The sequence below is a fragment of the Monodelphis domestica genome, chromosome 1 (assembly GCF_027887165.1).
Source record: "Monodelphis domestica isolate mMonDom1 chromosome 1, mMonDom1.pri, whole genome shotgun sequence".
In the NCBI taxonomy this organism is placed as follows: domain Eukaryota; kingdom Metazoa; phylum Chordata; class Mammalia; order Didelphimorphia; family Didelphidae; genus Monodelphis; species Monodelphis domestica.
Genome location: NC_077227.1, coordinates 408,928,572 through 408,949,404, shown reverse-complemented (window position 1 = coordinate 408,949,404; position 20,833 = coordinate 408,928,572). Strand labels below are relative to the sequence as shown.

At 45.6% G+C, this 20,833-nt stretch overlaps 1 protein-coding gene across 1 annotated transcript; it reads left to right on the top strand.

The window, feature by feature from the left end:
• Window positions 1-296: 296 nt before the first annotated feature.
• Window positions 297-20,634, top strand: LOC100011116 (bactericidal permeability-increasing protein-like). The gene is made up of 16 exons (XM_007474470.3): window positions 297-391; window positions 3,321-3,436; window positions 3,532-3,646; window positions 6,366-6,494; window positions 7,520-7,675; window positions 7,761-7,824; window positions 9,217-9,277; window positions 9,434-9,525; window positions 10,441-10,617; window positions 11,316-11,375; window positions 13,612-13,779; window positions 15,854-15,921; window positions 16,154-16,196; window positions 16,652-16,715; window positions 17,290-17,366; window positions 20,126-20,634. The coding sequence occupies exons 2-16, from the start codon at window positions 3,343-3,345 to the stop codon at window positions 20,165-20,167; spliced, it is 1,410 nt and encodes a 469-aa protein (XP_007474532.2). The 5' UTR covers window positions 297-391; window positions 3,321-3,342; the 3' UTR covers window positions 20,168-20,634.
• The last annotated feature ends 199 nt before the right edge of the window (window positions 20,635-20,833 follow it).

Sequence of the window (20,833 nt, the reverse complement as noted above, 5' to 3'; positions counted from 1 at the left end):
AGAGCTTTTTTAAGATTAGTTTGGAAAAATTCTCTTAGTGGTTCCAGCTTTTGTTCCCACCAAGCCCCTATCTTGACTCTACCCCCAAGGATTCTGAGTTGTGATAGGAACAGTTTAGCCTTACAGATTGAAGAGGGCCGAGAATGGAAGCAAGAAGATCTTTATTTGAAGGCCAATTTGCCTGGAGGGGCCAGGACTAAAGCTAAGTAACTCATCAACTTTTACCCATTTTCTTTGCCTCTGATTTTTAGCTCAGCCTCCCCTTTCACTTCCTTCTTGTCATGTCCTGACTTTATAGCTACCCGCTTACCCTCAACTTCCGCTTCCTCCAACACCATATAACCCCGGGGCTAGAGAACAGACTCCTATTCCCTCCTAGAAACAGCCCAAGGTAAGGAGAAGGGGAAACTCTGGCTGAGCGCAGGGGCCACAGGGCTGGGGCCTCTTGTGGTACTGCCTGGGATGATGGATATCTGTGTGTTGAGGTGGGGGTGAGAGGGAGGGCGACAATGGCGACCTCATCTGGGCCCAGCTACGACCAATGACACATGGCAGATGGGGGGTAGCCAAGGTTGAGGACAGAAAGCTCCAGGTAGAAGGAGGAAAAGTGCTTTGGGATTCTGATGGGTAGGTAGGGCAGGGAGAGGATTCTATTAAATGTTAAACTCTCTTTTGAAGAGTTTGGCTCTTTAGCTCTGCCCTCCAAGGCCTGTTTTGTGTCCAAGGCTGGCAGGGAGACGGTCTAGAGAGAGACTCTGGTCTGAAGTCTTGCCAGGGCACGACCCAGACATTGGCAGAGGGGCTTCTAAAGAACTTCAAGACCCTCCTTTACCTGTACTCTCAATGAGTGTTGGTGAAGGTGGAGCCCAGCTTCCAGGGCTCTGGAATAAAGGACTTTAACCAAGTAGAGTAAGCATTTTCTAGTGCAGGGGCTACAGGAGAGAGTAGTATGTATATCTATATATCTTTGAACAGTGCTAGCAAACCCTCTTTTCTGCACAATTACAAAGTCATTGTCATTCTCTGTCACCGAGAGACTACCACTAAGGTTTTACAAAGTACTTTCTTTACTGAGGAAGCCTAGGAAGGAGGGGGCCCAAGGATAATTATTCTCATTTCACATATGAGAAAACAAATTCAGAAAGGGAAATGACTTTCTTTTCATTTTTTAATTTATTTCTTTTTCTTTTAAAAAAATTTTAAACCCATACCTTCCGTCTTGGAATCTATACTGTGTATTGGTTCCCAGGCAAAAGAGCAGTGAGGACTAGGTAGTAGGGTTTAAGTGACTTGCCCAGGGTCACACAGCTAAGAAGTATTCTCGGTCAGATTTGAACCTAGGACCTCCTATCTCTAGGTCTGGCTCGCAATTCACTGAGCCACCCAGCTGCCCCCAGGAAATTACTTTCTTAAGATCATTAGCAAGAAATATTAATAATAATATGGAAATAGGTCCTGATCAATGACACATGTAAATCCCAGTGAAATTGCTCATTGGCTACGGGTAGTGGAGGCAGGGAGGGAAATAACATGAATCTTGTAACCATGGGAAAATATTCTAAATTACTTAAATAAAAATTTTCAATTAAAAAAAAGATCACTAACAAGTAAGTAAAAAAGCTGAGACTTCAACTACCTTTTTGGGATACAAGTTGAGGACTTTTTTTACAGTTACATGCCTCTAACAAGGCATGCACACAGATGAACATTGTATGAGTCAGAATAAAGGAGGACAGGTCAAGCAGAGTTGTTTGAGTCAAAATTTGGGGAAGAGGGACATTTATAGCTGTGAAAAATCAGGGAAAACTTCCAGGAAGAGGTGGATCCTGGCTTGGGAGTCTCCCATCCTCTACCCTGACTCAGGAGAATGAAAGTTCCTTGATAACTGGGACTGTCTCAGTTTTGTGTTTGTGTCTTCAGATTTCAGCACAGTGACTGACACATAGTAGGTACTTAGCAAATACCTTTTGATCCAGGGATTGATGGATTGAAAGAAGGGAGGAGTTTTCAACAGAGAAATGTAGCAGTCTACCCCTAGCTATGGGCAAGGGAAACAGTTAGTATGTACAGATTGTCGTAGAAGAGAGCATGCTCAGTTTTGAGCATGCTCAGTCTTGCCCTTGGCTAGGAAAGCCTCTGACCCTTGACCCCAGCTTCCCACAAGTTAGGCGGGAAAACAGGTTTCTTTGTGTTCACCTGGTTAAGAGAAACCACACCTATACCTTGTCGTTTACCAATGATAATCATCCCTATGTATTGTGTATATTTGCATATCAAAGAGATTAAATACAGCCACAGCAAGCTCTGCCCCCTCTCTTCCCTCTCTTCCTCTTGGATCTCAGCTCCCATTGATGTCTGTACTTGCTGGAGCTTGGCTGGCCAAGCTCCATCTTTAATTTTGTTCCTTCTCTATCTCTCTCACCTGGGACCTGGCCTTCGGCCAGGCACTTTCTTTTCTCTATCATCTCTCTGAACTATGTGGTATTAAATTTGGATCACTGGACGGGTACAAGCCTTCTGAGTAGTCCACTGATCGGAGTTTTGCTGTGGCTCATTGATAATTAATAAGGCCTGCATTTCTGACTCATTCCTGCCACCTCATATCTCTAATTTGGCTCCACCACCCCCCTCGCGGTATCCAAAACTTCTATCCTTCCTCCATCTTCCTACCTTAAAGCTTCTCCCGCCTCGGGAAGCTTTAAGAAATATGATGGAATTGGGATAGAAGTCTGGTGTGAGTAAAGGCAAGTTAGAGAGGAATTGAGAAGAGGGGACAAAGCAGTCCAATTTGACCAAAGCTTATGAGGGGATTGAAGAGAAACAAAGATGAAAAGTAAGAGGTAAAGGGCCTTGAATAACAGTTTCCCTTGCACAAGGGGTATAAATTTGAGAATATGTAAAGGACTGTGGACCTGTTGGTCTGTCTCTGCGCTGAGGAGGTCTCCCAACTTTCCTTGCATTTTCTCACCTCCCAACCTTTATTCAGGCTGTACCCCTCAGCCTAGAATACTCTTCTTTCTTTACCAAATCCTGCCCACCCTTCAAGTCCAGCTCACATTTTATTTCTTGCCTGCCTACTGTGTGGCAGTGTCCTGTTCCCTTCCTCTAAGATGAGGACACTTTTCCTATGTCCAGTTACAACTCTAGACTTAGCTAGGCTAGTCCTTGAACAGCAGGCCATTGCTGGGCTCTTCCCAACAGCTTTCCAGCTTGGTGGGATATAACTTTGAGTGCCTGGCTTGCTTCACAAAATGCCCACCTCTTTGTAGTTAACTCACTGGCGGAGAGGGAAGAAGCCTGATGTTCAATCCTTCCCACAGCAGGGCCCGGAGAAGCCTTAAGATGCTGTGGGTCCTCGTAATGTTGCTGGGCATAAGGACTGAGGCATTGGCTCCTGGAATAAAAGCGGAGATCACTCTGAAGGGCTTGGACTATGGTGAGTGCTCCCTGATGCAGCAGGGCAGGCTGTGGTGCTGGGGGGGGGAGGGGGGAGGGAGAGGTGATTCCTGGTCCTGTTGGTCTCTATTGCAGGGAAAGAGGTTGGAATGGAATTTCTGAACTCTGCCCTGCTGAAGCTGTCCATCCCAGACTTGAAGGGCTCCTACTCCATCCCCCTGGTGGGCCCTGTGGAGTGGGCAATGACAGGGTGAGTGAGATAAAAACTGGGGGCCTTCCCAGCAATTGCTCCCCCAAACCTCAGCCCCACCAGCTAACACCCTTCCTGCTCTCCTATCCTTGCCTTGACTCCACTCTAATCCCTCCATGGACATCTGATTTTGCTCCTAAGTTTCCCTGCTTGTCTCTTCTCCCCCTTCCTCCTATGTCCCTCCCAAGCTCCTTCAACTCAGGCTTATATTATTATATGAGAATTAATTAGGAGTACATTATAACTAACTGCAGAGAGCTGTCATACCCACGCTGTCGGACATGGATGCCAGAGTTGCAAGGAGACTTTCTGGAAAGATGGAGGCACCTACTCAGCCCCCCTCTGTGTGATTTTTCACTAACATCCCTTGCTATTGAATTATTGTTCTCTCCCTAGTTCCAGGAAAATAATACAATAGCAAATGCTTACAGGGTTAACACACCTATGTCCCACTTTTATCCCCAAATATTCACAGAATTAAAACCTAAAGGTCATTTCCCACTACCTGCTCCTTTCTCTCTCAACAGAGGCACATTCAGACTCCCCACAGCCATTGCAAGACAAACATACAAACACACACATCCTTTTTTTTCTTTTCCATTTTTTATAAAAACCCTTACCTTCCGTCTTGGAATCAATATTCCAAGGCAGAAGAGTAGTAAGGGCTAGGCAACGGGGGTTAAGTGACTTGCCCAGGGTCACCCAGCTAGGAAGTGTCTAAGGCCAGATTGGAACCCAGGACCTCCTATCTCTAGGCCTGGCTCTCTATCCACTGAGCCACCCAGCTGTCCCCATCAATCATTCTTCTAAACACAAACTGCTGCAACACACTTCACTGATTCTGTTTGTGTACAATAACCAGAGCAGCATTACTAAGTGCCTGAGTGAAACATAAAGAAAAATGCAACTTAGAAATCAGAAAGATACCTGATTCTGGGTTATATTGAATTTGCCCTTTAACCCTGTACCTAGCTGCGAAATGTTTTGTTGCCCATCTCCTAAGCAATTCTGATTATGAAAGCTGAATCTCTTGGCTGGTGCTCCCTCAGGTCAGGGGGAACTGACCCTGCCTGAATCATTCATCTCTATCACTATTCCTTTGTTGTAGCAACATGGTATGCAAGATGATCCCAGAATGTTAATTAAACAATCTGTTAGAAATTGTGTGACCCATCCAATTACCTGCTAGAAATGTGCAGAGCCGTCATACCCACGCTGCCTGACAACTAATTAATATGATATTATTATAGACTAAAAGTGTCATTTGGAAGGAATCTTTGAACAGAGAATGTTCAAACTTGGGTGGTATGACGTAATAGAAAGCTGACAGAGACCTGCCTCATCTACTTATTTGTGTGACCAGGGGCAAGTCACATAACCTCTCGGAGTCTCAATTTCCTCATCAGTATAATGGGCCTAATTAGTCAGGTGCTACCTATTGCCTAGGGTTTTAGAAGCAGAGTATTCTGTAAATCTTAAAGTATTATATAAATGTGAATTATTACTTCCCAGGAGATCTCCTTTCTCCTCCTCATTTTACAGATGAGGAAACTGAGGCTATCAGAATGCAAGCTTTTGGGGGCAGCTGGGTAGCTCAGTGGATTGAGAGCCAGGCCTAGAGATGGAAGATCCCTGGGTTCAAATCTGGCCTCAGACACTTCCCAGCTGTGTGACCCTGGGCAAGTCACTTAACCCCCATTGCCTAGCCCTTACCACTCTTCTGCCTTGGAGCCAATACACAGTATTGACTCCAAAATGGAAGGTAAGGGTTTAAAAAAAATGCAAGCTCTTTATTATGCCAAACAATAAGATGCTGAAACCTCTAAGTCTCAGAGTACTACTGTTTTAAGTGTCAAAATTAAATGGGATGGGGTCAGCTAGGATAGAGAGAGAGATCTAAAAAAATAGAAAGTCTTGAGTTCAAATCTGACCTTTTCCAGATGTGTGGCCTTGGGCAAATCACTTAATTCCCATGGCCTAATCTTGCCCTTCTGTCTTGAAATTAATTCATGATATTAATTCTAAGGTGGAAAGTAAGTTTTTTTTTTTTAAACCCTTACCTTCCATTTTGGAGTCAATACTGTGTATTGGCTCCAAGACAGAAGAGTAGTAAGGGCTAGGCAATGGGGGTCAAGTGACTTCCCCAGGGTCACACAGCTGGGAAGTGTCTGAGGCCACATTTGAACCTGGGACCTCCTGTCTCTAGGCCTGGCTCTCAATCCACTGAGCTACCCAGCTGCCCTCTGGGTTTTGTTTTGTTTTTTAATTAAATGAGATAATATTAGTAAAGTGCTTAATCTAGTACCTGGCCTATGGGGGTACCTTTTGTAAATGCTTATTCTTTCCTCTGCCCCTTCTCTTCAAGAGACCTGGATTATTCTCCTCAAACTGGCATTAACTAACTTTGTATTCTTCCCTTCCTCCGTTTATATTTCCTCAAATGCGAAGTGAGTTTGGCCTAGATAATTTCTAGAGTTCCTTCCAGTTCTGATACGCTGTTTTCCCATTCTAAGGACCCTTTCCTCTTTAATATTCTTTGTTCTTGACCACTTAGAATACTGAAAGGCCTCAATATCCCCAGCAGAAGTCTGTTAGTGATGGAGGAGGCTTCCCCCTGGGAAATAATGGGACCTGATGGGCGATGGGGCTGGGAGGTAGGGGGGACCCTTGGGAAGAGACTGGGCCAAGAAAGTCAGCTTCAGCTGGTGCTTTCCCACAGGTTCCAGGTAAAGGCTCTAAATCTGGGAGAGTCTTTGATTGCATTCGTTCCCAACTCAGGGCTCAAACTATCCATGGGTCCTGCGGAGGCTGAAGTTGACGGTCACTGGTCTGTGGTGGCATCATTAATGTAAGGACTTTGGAGGGATGTTGGAAAGGGATAGCTGAACCATCCCCATTCCCACTCCCACTTTCTTCCTGGGGTCCCTCCTTTTCCTGAAGTTATCCCTAATTCCCCCACCAGAAGCTTCTAGATTCTCAAAGAACACAAACTTTTAATACTCTGGATTAGGAAGCATCTCATGCAATTCTCCTATGCCCCTTCTCCCCTCTCCCCCTTAACAATTAGCAGATAAAGTAGTGGAGGCCTTGAGAGAGGAACGACATGAAATAAGTGGTGGATCCAATTTTTTTTTTAAAGCCTTACTACCTTCCATCTTGGAATCGGTACTACATATTAGTTCCAAGGCAGAAAAGCAGTAAGGCCTGGGAAATTGTGGTTAAATGACAGGGTCACACAGCTAGGAAATATCTGAGGTTAGATTTGAAGCCAGGACCTCCCATTTCTAGACCTGGCTCTCTATCCACCGAGCCACCAATTTGCCCCTCAGTCCAATATTTTAACACAAGTATCCTGGATCCGAGACCCAGGCTTTTCCACTCATACCTCCCTGTATCCCGGGGCCTCAACTTCCCAAGCGCAGCCTTTTGAAGGTACCACTGCCTGTGCTCTCTGCAGGGCTCTGCAGCTGGGTTCACAGGTTCATAGGGTTAAGAACTGGAAGGGGCCTGAGAAAGCATCTGGTCCAATGCTACATTTTACGGAGAAAGGCGAGGACAATTAAACGTTTCACTTGTTCTGGCCAAAGTCTGCCCAGCCTTCAAGGCCCAGCTCATGCCTCCCCACTTCTTCCTGGAAGCTTCCTCTGACTACCTCACTCATCAGTGAGGGTCGCCACCACAAAGTCTGGCCAGAGACGATGCAGATTGTTTCCCGAGAGAATCTGGCCATCCCAAATCTGAGTTAGAACGCTTGGAGTCTGCTGCCTCAGCGGTCAGCTGCTGCTCTCTGGTGGCCATGGGTGGGACTCCTCCCCAGCGGGGCGTACTTGTGGGTGGCCTCCCTTCCCTCTCCTGTTCCATCTCACTCTGCAGACGTGACAGTGGAACCCTCAGCCTCAATGTGAGGGACGTGACCCTGGCTGTGCAAGTAGGGGTGCACTGGAATGGTGCTGGGCGGCTGGTTGTGAGCTCTGAGGGCTGTAGCAGCCACATTGGGAGGCTGGAGGTCACCTTCCATGGGGGAGCCAGGTAAGGGCAAGGGCAAGGGTGGGGGGCTGTCCCAGGACTGAGAGAAGATATCAGGCCAACACATACCTGGCTTCCCTCTCCCTAGCTGGCTCTATAACATCTTCTTTGAAGTCCTGGAGGATCTCATTCGAAAGCAATTGAACAGCAAGGTAAGGTTCTACTGCCCAACACTCCTCATCCTAACCTGCCACAAAAAACACCTTTTCCTCCTCTCCATGACCATCCCCATCCTTCCAACAACTCAGCCTCTTCTCCCAATCATTTCTAGACCCCTAACCTCTTTTTTCCTCCCCTCATCTAGGGGCCCCCCTTTGCCTTCCCTCCCCTTTCAATCCTTTCCCCTGCTCCCCTCAAAGCTTCTCCTAGTCTCTTCAAACTTTGAGATTCCCTCCTCTTAGCTCTAGGCACCCCCCCATCCCTCTAATGACCAGGGGGTATCTGCGGCAGGGTGTTCTAACATATATGTCAATATCATGATTGCCAGGTCTTTGATATCATGTCATCATCAGCATGGGTCACAAGCCAGGTTATAGGGTCATCAGCCCTTGGATGGTTGGTGTTAAAATCCAGAATCTGCCCAGACACCCCAAGTTTGCCTGGGAAATGTGTCTTGGTTTTGTTACTCCCATGGAAAGGCAGTCAGTATAAAGAGTTAGCTGTCACTTAATAATCGGTATCCTTGGTCAAGTTACTTAACTTCCCCGGACGTTTGGAAATTCAGCAATTTAAGAAACATTTGTTCAGAAAAGTCCTGGGCTGGGCCAACAGGGATATGAAGGCAGAATGGCAACAGCCTTTGGCCTTCTGGCATCTACATTCTGGAAGAGGTAGGGAAGCTGGGGAAGAGAGAAACCAACTCACCAGATAAGTAGTAATAGCGCATATGCCCAGGAATACAGAAAGAGATAGAGACAAAGTGAGTCAGAGATAGGCGGGAGGAAGGGGAGACAGAGGGGAGAGAGAGACAGAGGGACAGGCAGAGAGAGAAAGAGAAAAAGAGGCAGACAGAGAGACCGAGAGAGAGGAGATAAGACAGAGTCAGAGAGAGACAGAGAAAGAGAAAGGAAAAAAAAGGGGAAAGAAGAGAGAGAAACAGACACAAAAACATACAGAGAGACAGAGACAGAGAAGGCACTTGAGGGGCCTTTCAAGGTAAAATAAAACAACAATGTATGGAAAAGGGTTTTGCAAGTCTTAAAGCAATAAAGTGGGAATTAGTGCTATTATTGCTCCTTGCCCCCCAGTTAGGCCACACCCTCCCTTACCTCCAGTGGTCACATCTGAGAGCCTCACCACTATCCCATTCCCATCCTTTCCCACCAGACAATGTAGATGATGTATGGAGGAAAGAATGACATGAAAAAGCCCTGGGCTCAGAGTTCCATGGATGGGATTCTGGGGACAAGAAGGACTAAAACAATGGGTCAGGGTGGTGTCCAGGCAGGAACTGATGCCATGGAGGGGTAGAGTTAGCGGAACTATCTTACATTTCTTAAGATGCTCCTTCTTCCCCAACTCCCTGAAATTTTCTCCTTGTCCAGCTGTGTGAAAGCATTGGGAATGCAGTGCAAACTCTGGAACGAACATTGCAGACCATCCCAGGTCAGGAAATGTCACTGGGAGCCTGGATCCGGGAAATCGAGGGTTGGGGACAGAGACGTGATCTGTCAGGGAAAATATTAAGATGGGCCCGCACCTAGGATTAGAGGAGAGACCTCTGAGGACAGGTGACTGAATCTCTCTTGCTCTGGTCCCCAGAATCCAGACACATAAGTCCCCTTGCAGACTTGAACTGTTCTCTGGTGGCAGCACCACTGATTATGGAACAAAGCATTGAACTGGATTTTAAGGTAATCTCCCTTCCCATTACCTTGCTATCTTTTCCTTCTTTTTCCAATCCTCCTTGTTCTTCATCTTCCTTCTCCATTCTTATTTTTCCATCAACTTAGTCATCCCTCCTTCTAAGCCTTTGATTCTTCCTCCTCAGATTCTTTCTACTAAGCCTCACACTTTCCTATATTTCCTCTCTGAGAGTCTAAAGAAATTGTTCCCATTTTGCAGTTGGGAAGAGACCAAACAGAATCAAGTTACTAGCCCAAAGCAAATCTGTAGCATATCTGGGTCTTTTGGGCCACTTCTCTTCTGAGCTTTCTTTTCTTAGTAATGCCTTTTTTTTTTTGCTCCTTTAACCTCAAAAGCCCACGTATACTCACTTTAGTTGGTTTGAGCATCCTAAGACCCCAATTTTATTAATTATAAAATAAAGGCTCTGGTATTCTATGTTATATGTTCTAAGGTCTCTCTTAGATCTAACATTCTAGATTTTTTTTCCTAACTAACCCTTGGTATCTGTCCTAGTAAAGGCTGAATGACCCATACCAGGAAGGCTTCTAGAGATTTCTGCATGGGGTGGTGATAGCAGTTGCTCTCATACCTGCCCAGGTCCCTTCTAGTTCTGACCATGTATGAGTCTGGAGCACTTTACATTTTGCTCATCCATTATGCTGTTTGGATTTCACAATGCTACATGATTGAGGAAAATTAGCTTCTTTTCAGAGAGAAGCAAAGTGATGCTGAGAAAGAAGATGCACACAAGAAAGGAAGGGCCCAACTGGGACTAGACCCCAGACCTCCCCTTCCTTACAGAGGGCTTCCACCTGGAAAGCATCACTGTTCATTTACCTGAAGTTTCGATTGGGCCCTTTTGCTTGTCCCTGCCTCAGTTTCCCAGTCCTTTCCCCTCCCCATAACTGTCTCCCATCCAGGGTGAATTTTACAGCCCAGCCAGCCATAAGGAATTCCCAGTTCCTCCCGCTCCATTCTCACTCTGGAAACAGAATGACCACATGCTGCTCTTAGGTGTCTCCGACTTCGTGGCCAACTCCGCGGCCTTCGTTTACTACCAGGCTGGGGCGCTGTCCCGGACCTTCAACGACAGCCAGGCCAGTCGGAGAGCAGGGCAACTTTGGGGTGGGGCTGGGCGAGGAGAGGCGGGGCCAGAGGCTTCCGTGACTCCCAGCGCTCAGAGTTGGGGGTGGAGCTAAGGATTGTTGGAAGGAATATAACTGACACGTATAGTCTGGGGGTGGAGCCAGAGCGGCATCTAACCCGGCTAGGACTGGGGAGAGGGGCTGGGACCGAAGAATAAATTAAGAAGGAGATGAATGACAGTTATCTGGGAGAGGAGCTTATGCTGGAGGCAGGTCCAGGCGCTAATGGGCGGAGCTAGAATGCTATGAATGACAGCTAGCTAAGGGAGGAGCCAAGACTGGAGGTGGGACCAACCAGGCAGTTAACAGGCAATTAACATTTATTATTTATTATTATTATATGACAGACAGTGCTAAGCGCCGGGCTACAAAGGCCCTCAAGGAACTCACAGTCTAAGGAGGGACACAACATTGGGCCCACCAGGGCATATGCAGGATAAATTGGGGGTAGTCTGAGAGAGGAGGCGCCAAGGATAAGGTCTGGGAAAGGCTTCTTGCAGAAGGCACGACTTTAGCTGGGACTTGAAGGAAGGCCAGAGGGGTTAGGGGAATGTGAGTGACAGCCAGCTAACACTGGGCTCAGGAGGGAAAGAAGGACTGCCTGCTTGTGAAATGGGAGCTGAACAGGGCATCTTCCTTCATTATTCCAGATCCCCAAGTGGTTTCCCATACGCCTCAACACCAAGAACTTCAAAAACTTTGTGCCTGAGGTAAGGGGCATCTATTTTGCCTATTAGGCTGGAAACTGCTCGGTCACATCCTTTTGCTCTTTGTAGTCTCATTTTGGTCCAAGTACATGAGCCTGTACTGCACAATTAACCTTAATTCCCCTAAAAAATTATTTTGTCATGATTCAGATAAGAAGCCCTGACCCTTCATCCAGAGTCACTCAGCCCTCTATTGGACATGAAATATAAGTCAATAAGCATTTATTAAGATCCTATTAGGTGCCAGGCACTGTGCTAAATGATGGAGAGATAAAGGGAGGGAATCTTGTTCTTGTTCTCAAGCCTTCCCAGTGTAATTGAAGAGAAAATATGCAAATAATTCCATTACAAACAAGATCTATAATATTGATACATTGACAATAATCACAGTAGGAAGGTGCTAAGATTAAGGAAGATAAGGAAAGGCTTCTTGCAGAAGGTTAGATTTTAGGTGGGACTTAAAGGAAATGTAGAAGGCCAGAAGGGAGAGATGAGGACAGAGAGTTCTAGTGATGAGCAGTGAAAATTCCCAGAGTAGGAATATCTTCTCAGAGATGGAATATCTTATTTAAGGCACTGCAAGGAGGCTCATGTCATTGGATCAAAGAATATGTGAAGGAGAATAAAGTATAAAAAGACTAGAAAGGTTAGAAAAGGGTCAAGTTATGAAGGGCTTTAAAAATCTGTCACAAGTGGAGGGAACCTTAGGGACCACTTTCTTCTGCTACTTCATTTGTGAAAAGGAAACTGAGGTCCTGGAATTCCCTGAAGTCATACATTAAGTGTCAGAACCAGGGTCTGAACCTTTGTTTTCCTATCTAGGGTCCTTTTTTAATCACATAGTCTCTTTTTATTTGACAAAGAAGGAAATTGAGGCTCTGAGAGGAGAACTAGCTTGTCCAAGGTTTGAGAGCTAGATAAAATAATAACAAAATTCATCTGGAAGAACAAAAGGTTAAGAATATCAAGGGTGTCAACAACAACAACAAAAATATGAAGGAAGGTGGCTTAGCAGTACCAGATCTCAAATTATATTACAAAGTAGTAATCATCAAAATGTCCAGTACTGGATAAGAAATAGCTCACATATATGTAATGATTTAAGGCTTATGCTTTTTGTATGTTATCTCATTTGAGCCTCATAATTCCATGACATAAATGCTATCATTGACCCTTTTTACAGATCAGAAAACTGAGGTTCAGAGAGGCTAATTGACTTGACGAGGGTTGCACAGCTAGGATATTCCCATCATTCACATTCAGGTCTTCCTGACTTTAAAGACCAGTGTTTTATCTTTTATTCCACATTGCTTCATTTTCTGAAACCCCATTTCTTCTGGACTCTATGGATAATCTATTTACTACTGATCACAATAGTAAAAAATCCAGGAAACAGGAATTATTCATTCTGAATATCACCTATCCTCATATAGGCTAGGAAGGGAGGATGGAAATGTCTGAGCTTCCTTATTCTTTGGGGTTGAGAAAGGGAATAAGCGTTTATGTAGCACCTCCTATGTGCCAGGCACTGTGCAGGGCGTTTAACCGTTCCTTCCTCATTTGATCCTCCTAACAACCTGTAGGGTAGGTACTGTTACAATCTCCATTTTACACTGAGGAAATGGAAGCAGACAGCCCAGGACTTTATGATGTGAAGTCAGAGGGAGGAATATTTTGGGGGCTTTACAGAGGGCTTCCCTGAAGTAAAATCTGTCCTCCCCGAGCCTGTCACAGTCATGAATGCTAAGTATTAGAGCTTCATGCCTTTGCATCACAGCATCATAGAGCTTGGAGGTAGAAGGGATCTAGTCTGAACCCTTTGTTTTATAAATGGGGAAACAGTGGCCTGGGAGAGGAAGTTACTTGCCCAAGGTTACACAGCCAGTAAAAAGCAGAGTTGAGATTGGAGCTGAGACCAGATCTTTGCTAGGAGGAACACATGGAGAACCATGCGGGCCGTTCCCCAGGGGTTCATTCTCTTCTCCTGAGCCAGGATTGGGAAATTTGGGGACACCAAAGACAACCTTGGCCCATGAATGCTGCTTATGTCCCTGATCCCCCACCCCTCACCAATAGCTTCATGTTCCCCCCTCCCCCATCTAATCACATTATTCTTCCCTCTCCCCAGGTTAGAGTAGGAGGGGAGGGAAGGAGTCACTGCAGTCTCTTCCCATGTCAGAGTTTATTCACCTTTTTGCCTCCCCTTTCCATCTCTATACCTCATTGATACCATCTCCAGCTCCAGAAGCGATTCCCTAATACAACTATGGCCCTGAAGATCTTTGCTCGACTTCCCCCCAGGCTCCAATCTCAGTCAGGGGCTTTGAAAGTTGTGCTGCCCGGGGCTTTGCAGGCCTTTGTTCTACCCAAAGGAAACTCTGCTGTGCCAGTCTTCCTATTGGATATGGTGAGTGTGCCTCCCTTTACAAGTAGACCCCAACCATGGGTTTCCCTCTCATCCTTTAGCCTCATGCAGGCTTTAGCTCACTCTCTGAGTCATGGTCCCTGCTCTTGGCTCACAGATGCCAAGGCTGGACCCTCCTTTTGCCCAGGATAACTCTAGGCTCTGAATCGTTGCACTGTAGCCTGGAGAGCCAAGTGAGATTCCAAGCCCGTGGAGATCTGCCCTGTGCCCTAGTCTTAGCTGCAGGAGGGCCAGATTCCCTTCCCTAGTACCATCTTCTGCTCACAAGTGACAGCCTGTAGAGGGCTCTGCACACACAGGGAGCTCCTCAAAGCCTGTCTAGTTGAGTTCAATAGATATTTATTGAGCCCCAACTGTGTCCTTAGCCTGGTGCTTGGCTTTTTGGGGATAGAGATAGAAGAGACAGACCAATTTCCTCGTTCAGGTCCCTTTTCCAAGGAGACCTGATGTTTATTGCAGTTTATTGCCTTAAGAAATATTTATTTATTTAAACTATTGTCTTCCGTCTTAAAATCACTGCTGTGTATTGGTTCCAAGGCAGAAGAGTGATAAGGGCTTAGCAATGGGGGTTAAGTGACTTGCCCAGGGTCACACAACTAGGAAGTGTCTGAGGCCAGATTTGAACCCAGGATCTCCCATCTCTAGGCCTGGCTCTCAATCCACTGAGCCACCTAGCAGCTCCCTTAAGAAATATTTATTGACTAACTTTGGAATCAGGCTCTGAATATAGAACTAGAAAGGACTTCATACTTTAGAATATCAGAGCTCAGAGGGAATGGTAAATTCCTCTCTAAAATGTCAGTGATAAAAAGGGTCTTAGAACATATGACCAAGTATGAGAACTGGAAGGATTTTAGAGAACATCTAGACAAATCCTTTCATTTTATAGAAATAATAGAATATATATACATATATATGTACATATATATATAGTATAGAAAAAATAGAACAAAAATGAAAATTAAAAAAAACAAACCTGAGGTCCAGCGGAGGAAGTGATATATACTTTTCCCAATTTAATTGCATCATAGACTAAAGGATGAGCTATCGAGTCCTTGAGAATTAGTTGGTCCAACTCTTTCATTGTACAGATAAGAAAAGTGAGGCTCAGGAAGATTTCAGTGACTTGTACATAGTCATACACAGGTAATATTAAGGCAGGATTTAAATCTAGAACCAGTACCACTTCCAGTGGATGCTACTGCCTCTCCATTTCTCTGTCCAGGGCACTTTGCCCTGCACAGATTAATTGGAACAACAAGATTCACACGAAGGAAATGAGGCAAGAACAGGACAGTATAGAGAGAAGACATAGATTCGGAACATGAGGCCTCTAGGAATTCTGGGAAGAGAGCTTTCTTTGGCCTTGGCTGGTCTTCCCTCCTGGAGGACATGGGATGAGTGCCTGGGACCTGAAGGCTTAATAGTCTGTGAAGAGGCAGAGAGGAGGTAGCAGGGAATTTCCTGTGTGGAAAGAAGAACATTTGAAAAGGAACAAGAAGACTGGTGTGGTCTTTCCTGCCCTGCCCCAGGGCCAATCTATGATCTCTGGTTTGGGCTGAATCCCTAGTGAAGAGGTTCTTAACCTGGGGTCCATGAACTTAAAAAAATATTTTTTATAATTATATTTAAAAACAGAAATTCTATGTATTTTACTTTAAACATTTAAAAACACTTTTCTGAGGGGGGCAACTGGGTGGTCTAGAGATGGGAGGTCCTGGGTTCAAATCTGGCCTCAGACACTTCCCAGCTGTGTGACCCTGGGCAAGTCACTTAACCCCCATTGCCTAGCCCTTACTGCTCTTCTGCCTTGGAACCCATACACAATATTGATTCTAAAACAGAAGGTAAGAGTTTAGAGAACAAACAAAAACATTTTTCTGAGAAGAGGTCTGTGGGTTTCATCAAAAGGGCCCAACAACAGAGAAAAGGTTAAGAACCCTTGCCCTAGGGGAGCTCAGTTTCCACTGAGCTCATTTCCCCGTGGAACCCACTGGTCAGGGGCTGGGGATACCTGGGGAGGGGCCAGGTTATGGAATTGGGATCTCCTTGACAGGATACTGAAGCCTCAGGCCAGGTCTTTGCTTCTGGAAAGAACATTGGGGCTTCTCTGAAACTGACTAAGTAAGTCCCCTCTACTTCCCCCATCTCTAGGTGTTTCCCCTATCCTTGAAGGGGGTGGTTTCGGGTTTGGGGAAGTCGAAGCTACTTCACAGTGGGAGAGAGCATTGGGGTTGGGAAGCAGAGGGTGCCAAACCTCTTCCCCTCCGCCCTTGCCTCCCCTCAAGGTGAGACCCTAGTACCACTTCAACTCTAAGCTACTGGACAGGCTCTCACTCATGTCCTCTTCCTATAGCTTCAGCCTGACCCTGGCTCATTCGGATGTGGGGCCTTTCCAGGTAAGTGCCCAATGTTTCTGAGTCAAGGAATCAAGATAAGGACCTATGGCACTTCCCCTCCCCAATCCCCCAACCCTTGCCCTCAGGGTCAGGCAGCTATGCACACACTGTTCCCTACTGAATCTTCTCTGGGCATTTTCTCCCTGGAGAAGTAGGGGAAGGCTATATCCCCACAGTTCCCCCCACAGCTGGTCAAAGGAGGGAGCTGGGGCAATGCCTGACAAGGCCCATGAACCCCAACAATAGCCCCTCCTTCCTCTCTTGCTTTCCTGCTCAATCCACTTTCCCCCTCTCTTCCTCCAAGACCCACAGAAGTTCAGAACTGGAAGGGTCCTTAGAATGTAGACTGTTTGACCTGGAAGGGACCCCTGCCAAGCCCAGCTCTTTGCATTCTAACTTCATCTTCCTCCCTTTCATCTTATCCCTTCTGTTGGACTCTCATTTCTCATTTCCAGGTTGACAAACTGGAGATGCTGATGAATGTTGCCCTGAAGTTAGTCATATTGCCTAAGATCAACAGTGAGTTTTAACCAATTCCAACCTTACCCCTCTCCCAGGAAAATGCTAATAATAATAAAAATAATATCAAACCACATCTAGAATTCTGTCCCTGGAGAGAGCAAGGAGAGGGACTGGAGTACATCCTCACATCTGTCCTCATCCTCACTATCCTGAGAGGAAGGCCAATCAGATTTTATCATCAAGCCCATTTTATAGATTTGGTGCAAAGAAAAGTGATTTGCTCATTGTCGCTGCTGGATCAGTGGCTGAACTGGGATTCTTGCCCAGGTCACTTGTCTTTGTAGCAGCTTCCGAGGAACAGCAGTGGATGGAGAAATGTCAAACACTGAAGAAGGCCAAGCAAAACATAGGAGAGGGTTTAAGCTGGAAGAGGAAATGAGGGTCCCTGAGCGCCCTTGACCACAGGTGAATCTCTTCATACAGAGAACCTGCTACCTGTGTCCTCATGCCAGGCAAAGCCCCCGGGAAGCCGCTAGGGCTAGGGAGTCAGGTAGATCTTAATTGGGTTTAGTGAGTATCATACTCTGGGTTGGAGATGGAGAACTGAACTCATCTCATAACCTTCTCCCAGGAAAACTCAAGAATGGCTTCCCTCTGCCCACTCTGCCCAAGGCCAGCCTTCAAGATATGGTCATTAACATCGAGGAGGTGGGTGTCAACTAACTCTCTTTATAGGAACCCAGTTCCTGTATCCCAGGGGCCAGCAACTTGTTTCCAGAGCACTGGCCTATCACGTCTTCTCCTTCCCTTCCCTTTACATTTTCAGCAGTATTCCTCCCGCTTTTCTTTCCCTCTATCCTATCTTCCTTCCCACTTCAACCTCCAGGGTGTCTGACACAGCTTAGTAAAGAACTATTACAGAGGTCCATCCAGCGGCCTCTGAGGACCCAGGGTCTGTCTGCCCAAGTGTGGCATCAGGGCCGGAATAAGGAGATGAGACACACCAAGCATTCTGCCCAGGTATGCAGGCATCACACACAGTGCTCTGCCATAGTATTGTGGTACGTTTATTAGATAGGTTTTTTGGTACATACACATAATCAGTTCTCTACGTATGTGACATTCTACAGTTTGATTGGATATTATCAAATCACTTAACATTCTTGTGATGTTACTACAACAAAGAATTCTGTGATCATTTACTAGGTTTCTACAACACTCTGTGATAGATATGATTAATGGGAATCAAGCCATTTGTAGGTTAGTATCCCTTGACCTGCTGAGAGGATCATTGTGCTTTTGGTCAGGTTTCACTATCCATCATAATTGCTTGGGAGATGAACAACAAAACATATTTGTATCTAGGTGTGAGGACTTAAAGCAGACCGGTTTTGGGGTTTTCCTCAATTTACAAGTTCTGTTTTTCTTGTGTTACTTTGAAGTGCCCAGCAATGCTGCTTGGCTTCTGTTCCAACAAATTCATTGGAGTATGGTAACTGTAGGACAAGATTCATTATAGTACTCAAGCTTTCGGCTATTGTTTATTGTAGGGTCTTGGTGCATGTCTTGTTCTTGAGAAAGGAGGGGGCATGGGCAATAATCTTTGGGCTTTTATTTTGTAACTGCAATCTTTTTGGGTTAATAACCTAGGGGGCTGAAAGTAGGGTATATATTTATTGATCCTATACGTATTTGCTCATATTATTTCTACTGTATTGGGAAGAGAATAATAATCATAACAAGTCCATTGGTAGGGAAAATTTGGGGAGAGAAGTCACAAAGGGGGATCAGCAGGGGGCCCTCATTCTGGGGTCTGCTTTGCTGATCTTCCTTCCTCTGACTGTGACCTTGTCAATTGGTCCAGGTATGATGGCCTCCAGCAAACTATTTCTTTTACATGCTGCCTCCTGCCCTTGTCTAGTCCTTTCTGTTTTAGTTTCTGTTCCATCTCTCTGTGGTTTGAGAGACTCTGGGTAAGTTTCTTGTCCTTTCTGGGTCTCCCTTTCCTTGTATGTTAAACGAGCGGGTTGCATTCAGATCACTAAGCACCCTTTGGCCCCTGGAACCTGTGCCGTCCTTTCTAAATTTCCCTTCGATGATCTGTTTTCAGGTCTCTCCAGTTCTGATGATACTCTTAAGTTCTACATTCAAAGTAGAGGGGAACAGTTGTAACATTCAATTCAGGGGTCCCTTCAGGCTTGGACATGCATCTAGCTTAGAGTTTTGTCATCATAATGTTCTTTTCTCTCTCATTTTCTGGCTCTCCTATCCACAGAGAACAGAAAACAATAGTGAAACTTCCAGAAACAAGAAGAGGTTTAATCTTATCATTGGGCTGTAGTGAGCATCCCTGTTAGTGGGATGGACTGCCCCAAGAAGTAGTCAGTTCCTTTCTAGGGAAAATGGATGCTGGTTGACTTTCACCCCTCCCCATCCCCATCCCATAAAGTCCTCCCAGGGGGGACTGGAAAGAACCTGCTCTGGGGGAGAGAGTGGAGTGAATAACAGCCTGAGGGCCTTTCTGCTTCTGGTCTAAAAAGTCAAGGAAAGTGCTGTTCCCTTTAATGACCAACAAGGATAGTACTGTGACTGCCCTACTGAGAGCTGGAGCTGAAGAGCTAGAGCTAAGAAAACTCTCACATCATCATGTCCAATCCTTTGATTTTACAAATGAGGGAAACTGAGACCCTGTGAGGTTAGGTCACTTGCCCAAGGTCATACAGGTATTGATCCAATCTCCTTTTATAAAGGAGGAAATTGAGGCCCAAAGACAGGGAATGGCTTGCTTAATATCTCAATGTTGTTGTTAAGTTGTATCAGATTCTTCCTGACCATTTGAAGTTTTCTTGGCAGAGATGCTGGAATGATTTGACATTTCCTTCTCCAGCTCATTTTACAGATGAGGAAACTGAGGCAAACAGGGCTAAGTGACTTGCCCAGGGCCATACATCCAGTCAGTGTCTAAGGCAGGATTTGAACTCTGGAAAAATAGTTTTCTGGACTCCAGAACTCCAGGCTTTATCTACTGTGCTACCCAATTGTGCAGTATCTCATAGTTTCTAGCAAAACTCATAGTTTTCAGACCTTCTCCCTTTAAATCTGATCCTTTTCCAGGGTGCTTTCCACTCATCTCTTTCAATATAACTTAGACTTGGACCTGGGCATTCCTCAGAAAGTCCCCCTTGGGGGCAGCTAGGTGGCTCAGTGGATTGAGAGCCAGGAGGTCCTGGGTTCAAATCTGGCCTCAGACACTTCTTAGCTGTGTGACCCTGAGCAAGTCACTTGACCCTCATTGCCTAGCCCTTACCACTCTTCTGCCTTGGAACCAGTACATATGATTCTAAGATGGAAGGTGAGGGTTTAAAAGAAAAAGTCCCCCTTTAATCTGGAAGTATTAAAAACTTTGAAGAATGTGACCAGAGACCCCCTTCCTCACTTCACTGACTGAAAGCCTTTTGTTTCTGCAGGGCTTTTTGGCCATTGCCACAGATGTCCATTATGGAGCCTGAACCAGGTCTGCTGCCTGCTCTGGAAGAGCTGTCCTCCCAGTGGCCCCAGCTGGTGCTTGGTCCCTATCTGCTTTGGCTGTGCCTGGCCCTCTCTTTCTTTTGTACCTGTCTGATTCCTATAGAAGCCAGCTTTCAGGGCTGGAGAGAGGCAAGGTCTTGGGGGCCTCAGGCTCTCCTGGGCAACATGGCCTCCCTGACAGATCAGCTGCTGCTCTTGGGAATAAATGCCAAGCCAAACTGTCATTCTTCCTGAATTCTTTATTTATTTAATTTTTTCCCCTTGGTTACATAATTCTTGTCTCCCTCCCCCCTTTCATAGTTGATAAGCAATTCTACTGGGTTATACATGTTTTGTCATTCAATATCTCTTTCCATATTATTCATTTTTGTAATAGAGTCATCTTTTAAAATCAGAACCCCAAGTCCAAAACCCATGCCAATAAATGATTGATCATCTGTTTTTCTTCTGTGTTTCTGCTCCCACAGTTCTTTCTCTGGATGTGGATTGTGTTCTTTCTCCTAAGGCCCTCCAGATTGTCCTGGGTCATTGCATTGCTGCTAGTAGAGAAGTCTGTTACATTTGATAGTCCCACAGTGTATCAGTTACATATATAATGTTGAACTCTTCATTTAAACACTTACAGGGTCACTATGATACAAGGAGCC

Excerpts from the sequence above, each read along its gene's own strand:
- LOC100011116 (XM_007474470.3), top strand. The coding sequence starts at position 3,343 with ATGCTGTGGGTCCTCGTAATGTTGCTGGGCATAAGGACTGAGGCATTG. Across the intron at positions 3,437-3,531 it reads TCTGAAGGGCTTGGACTATG|GGAAAGAGGTTGGAATGGAA; the intron begins GTGAGTGCTCCC and ends TCTCTATTGCAG. Across the intron at positions 11,376-13,611 it reads TCAAAAACTTTGTGCCTGAG|CTCCAGAAGCGATTCCCTAA; the intron begins GTAAGGGGCATC and ends TACCATCTCCAG.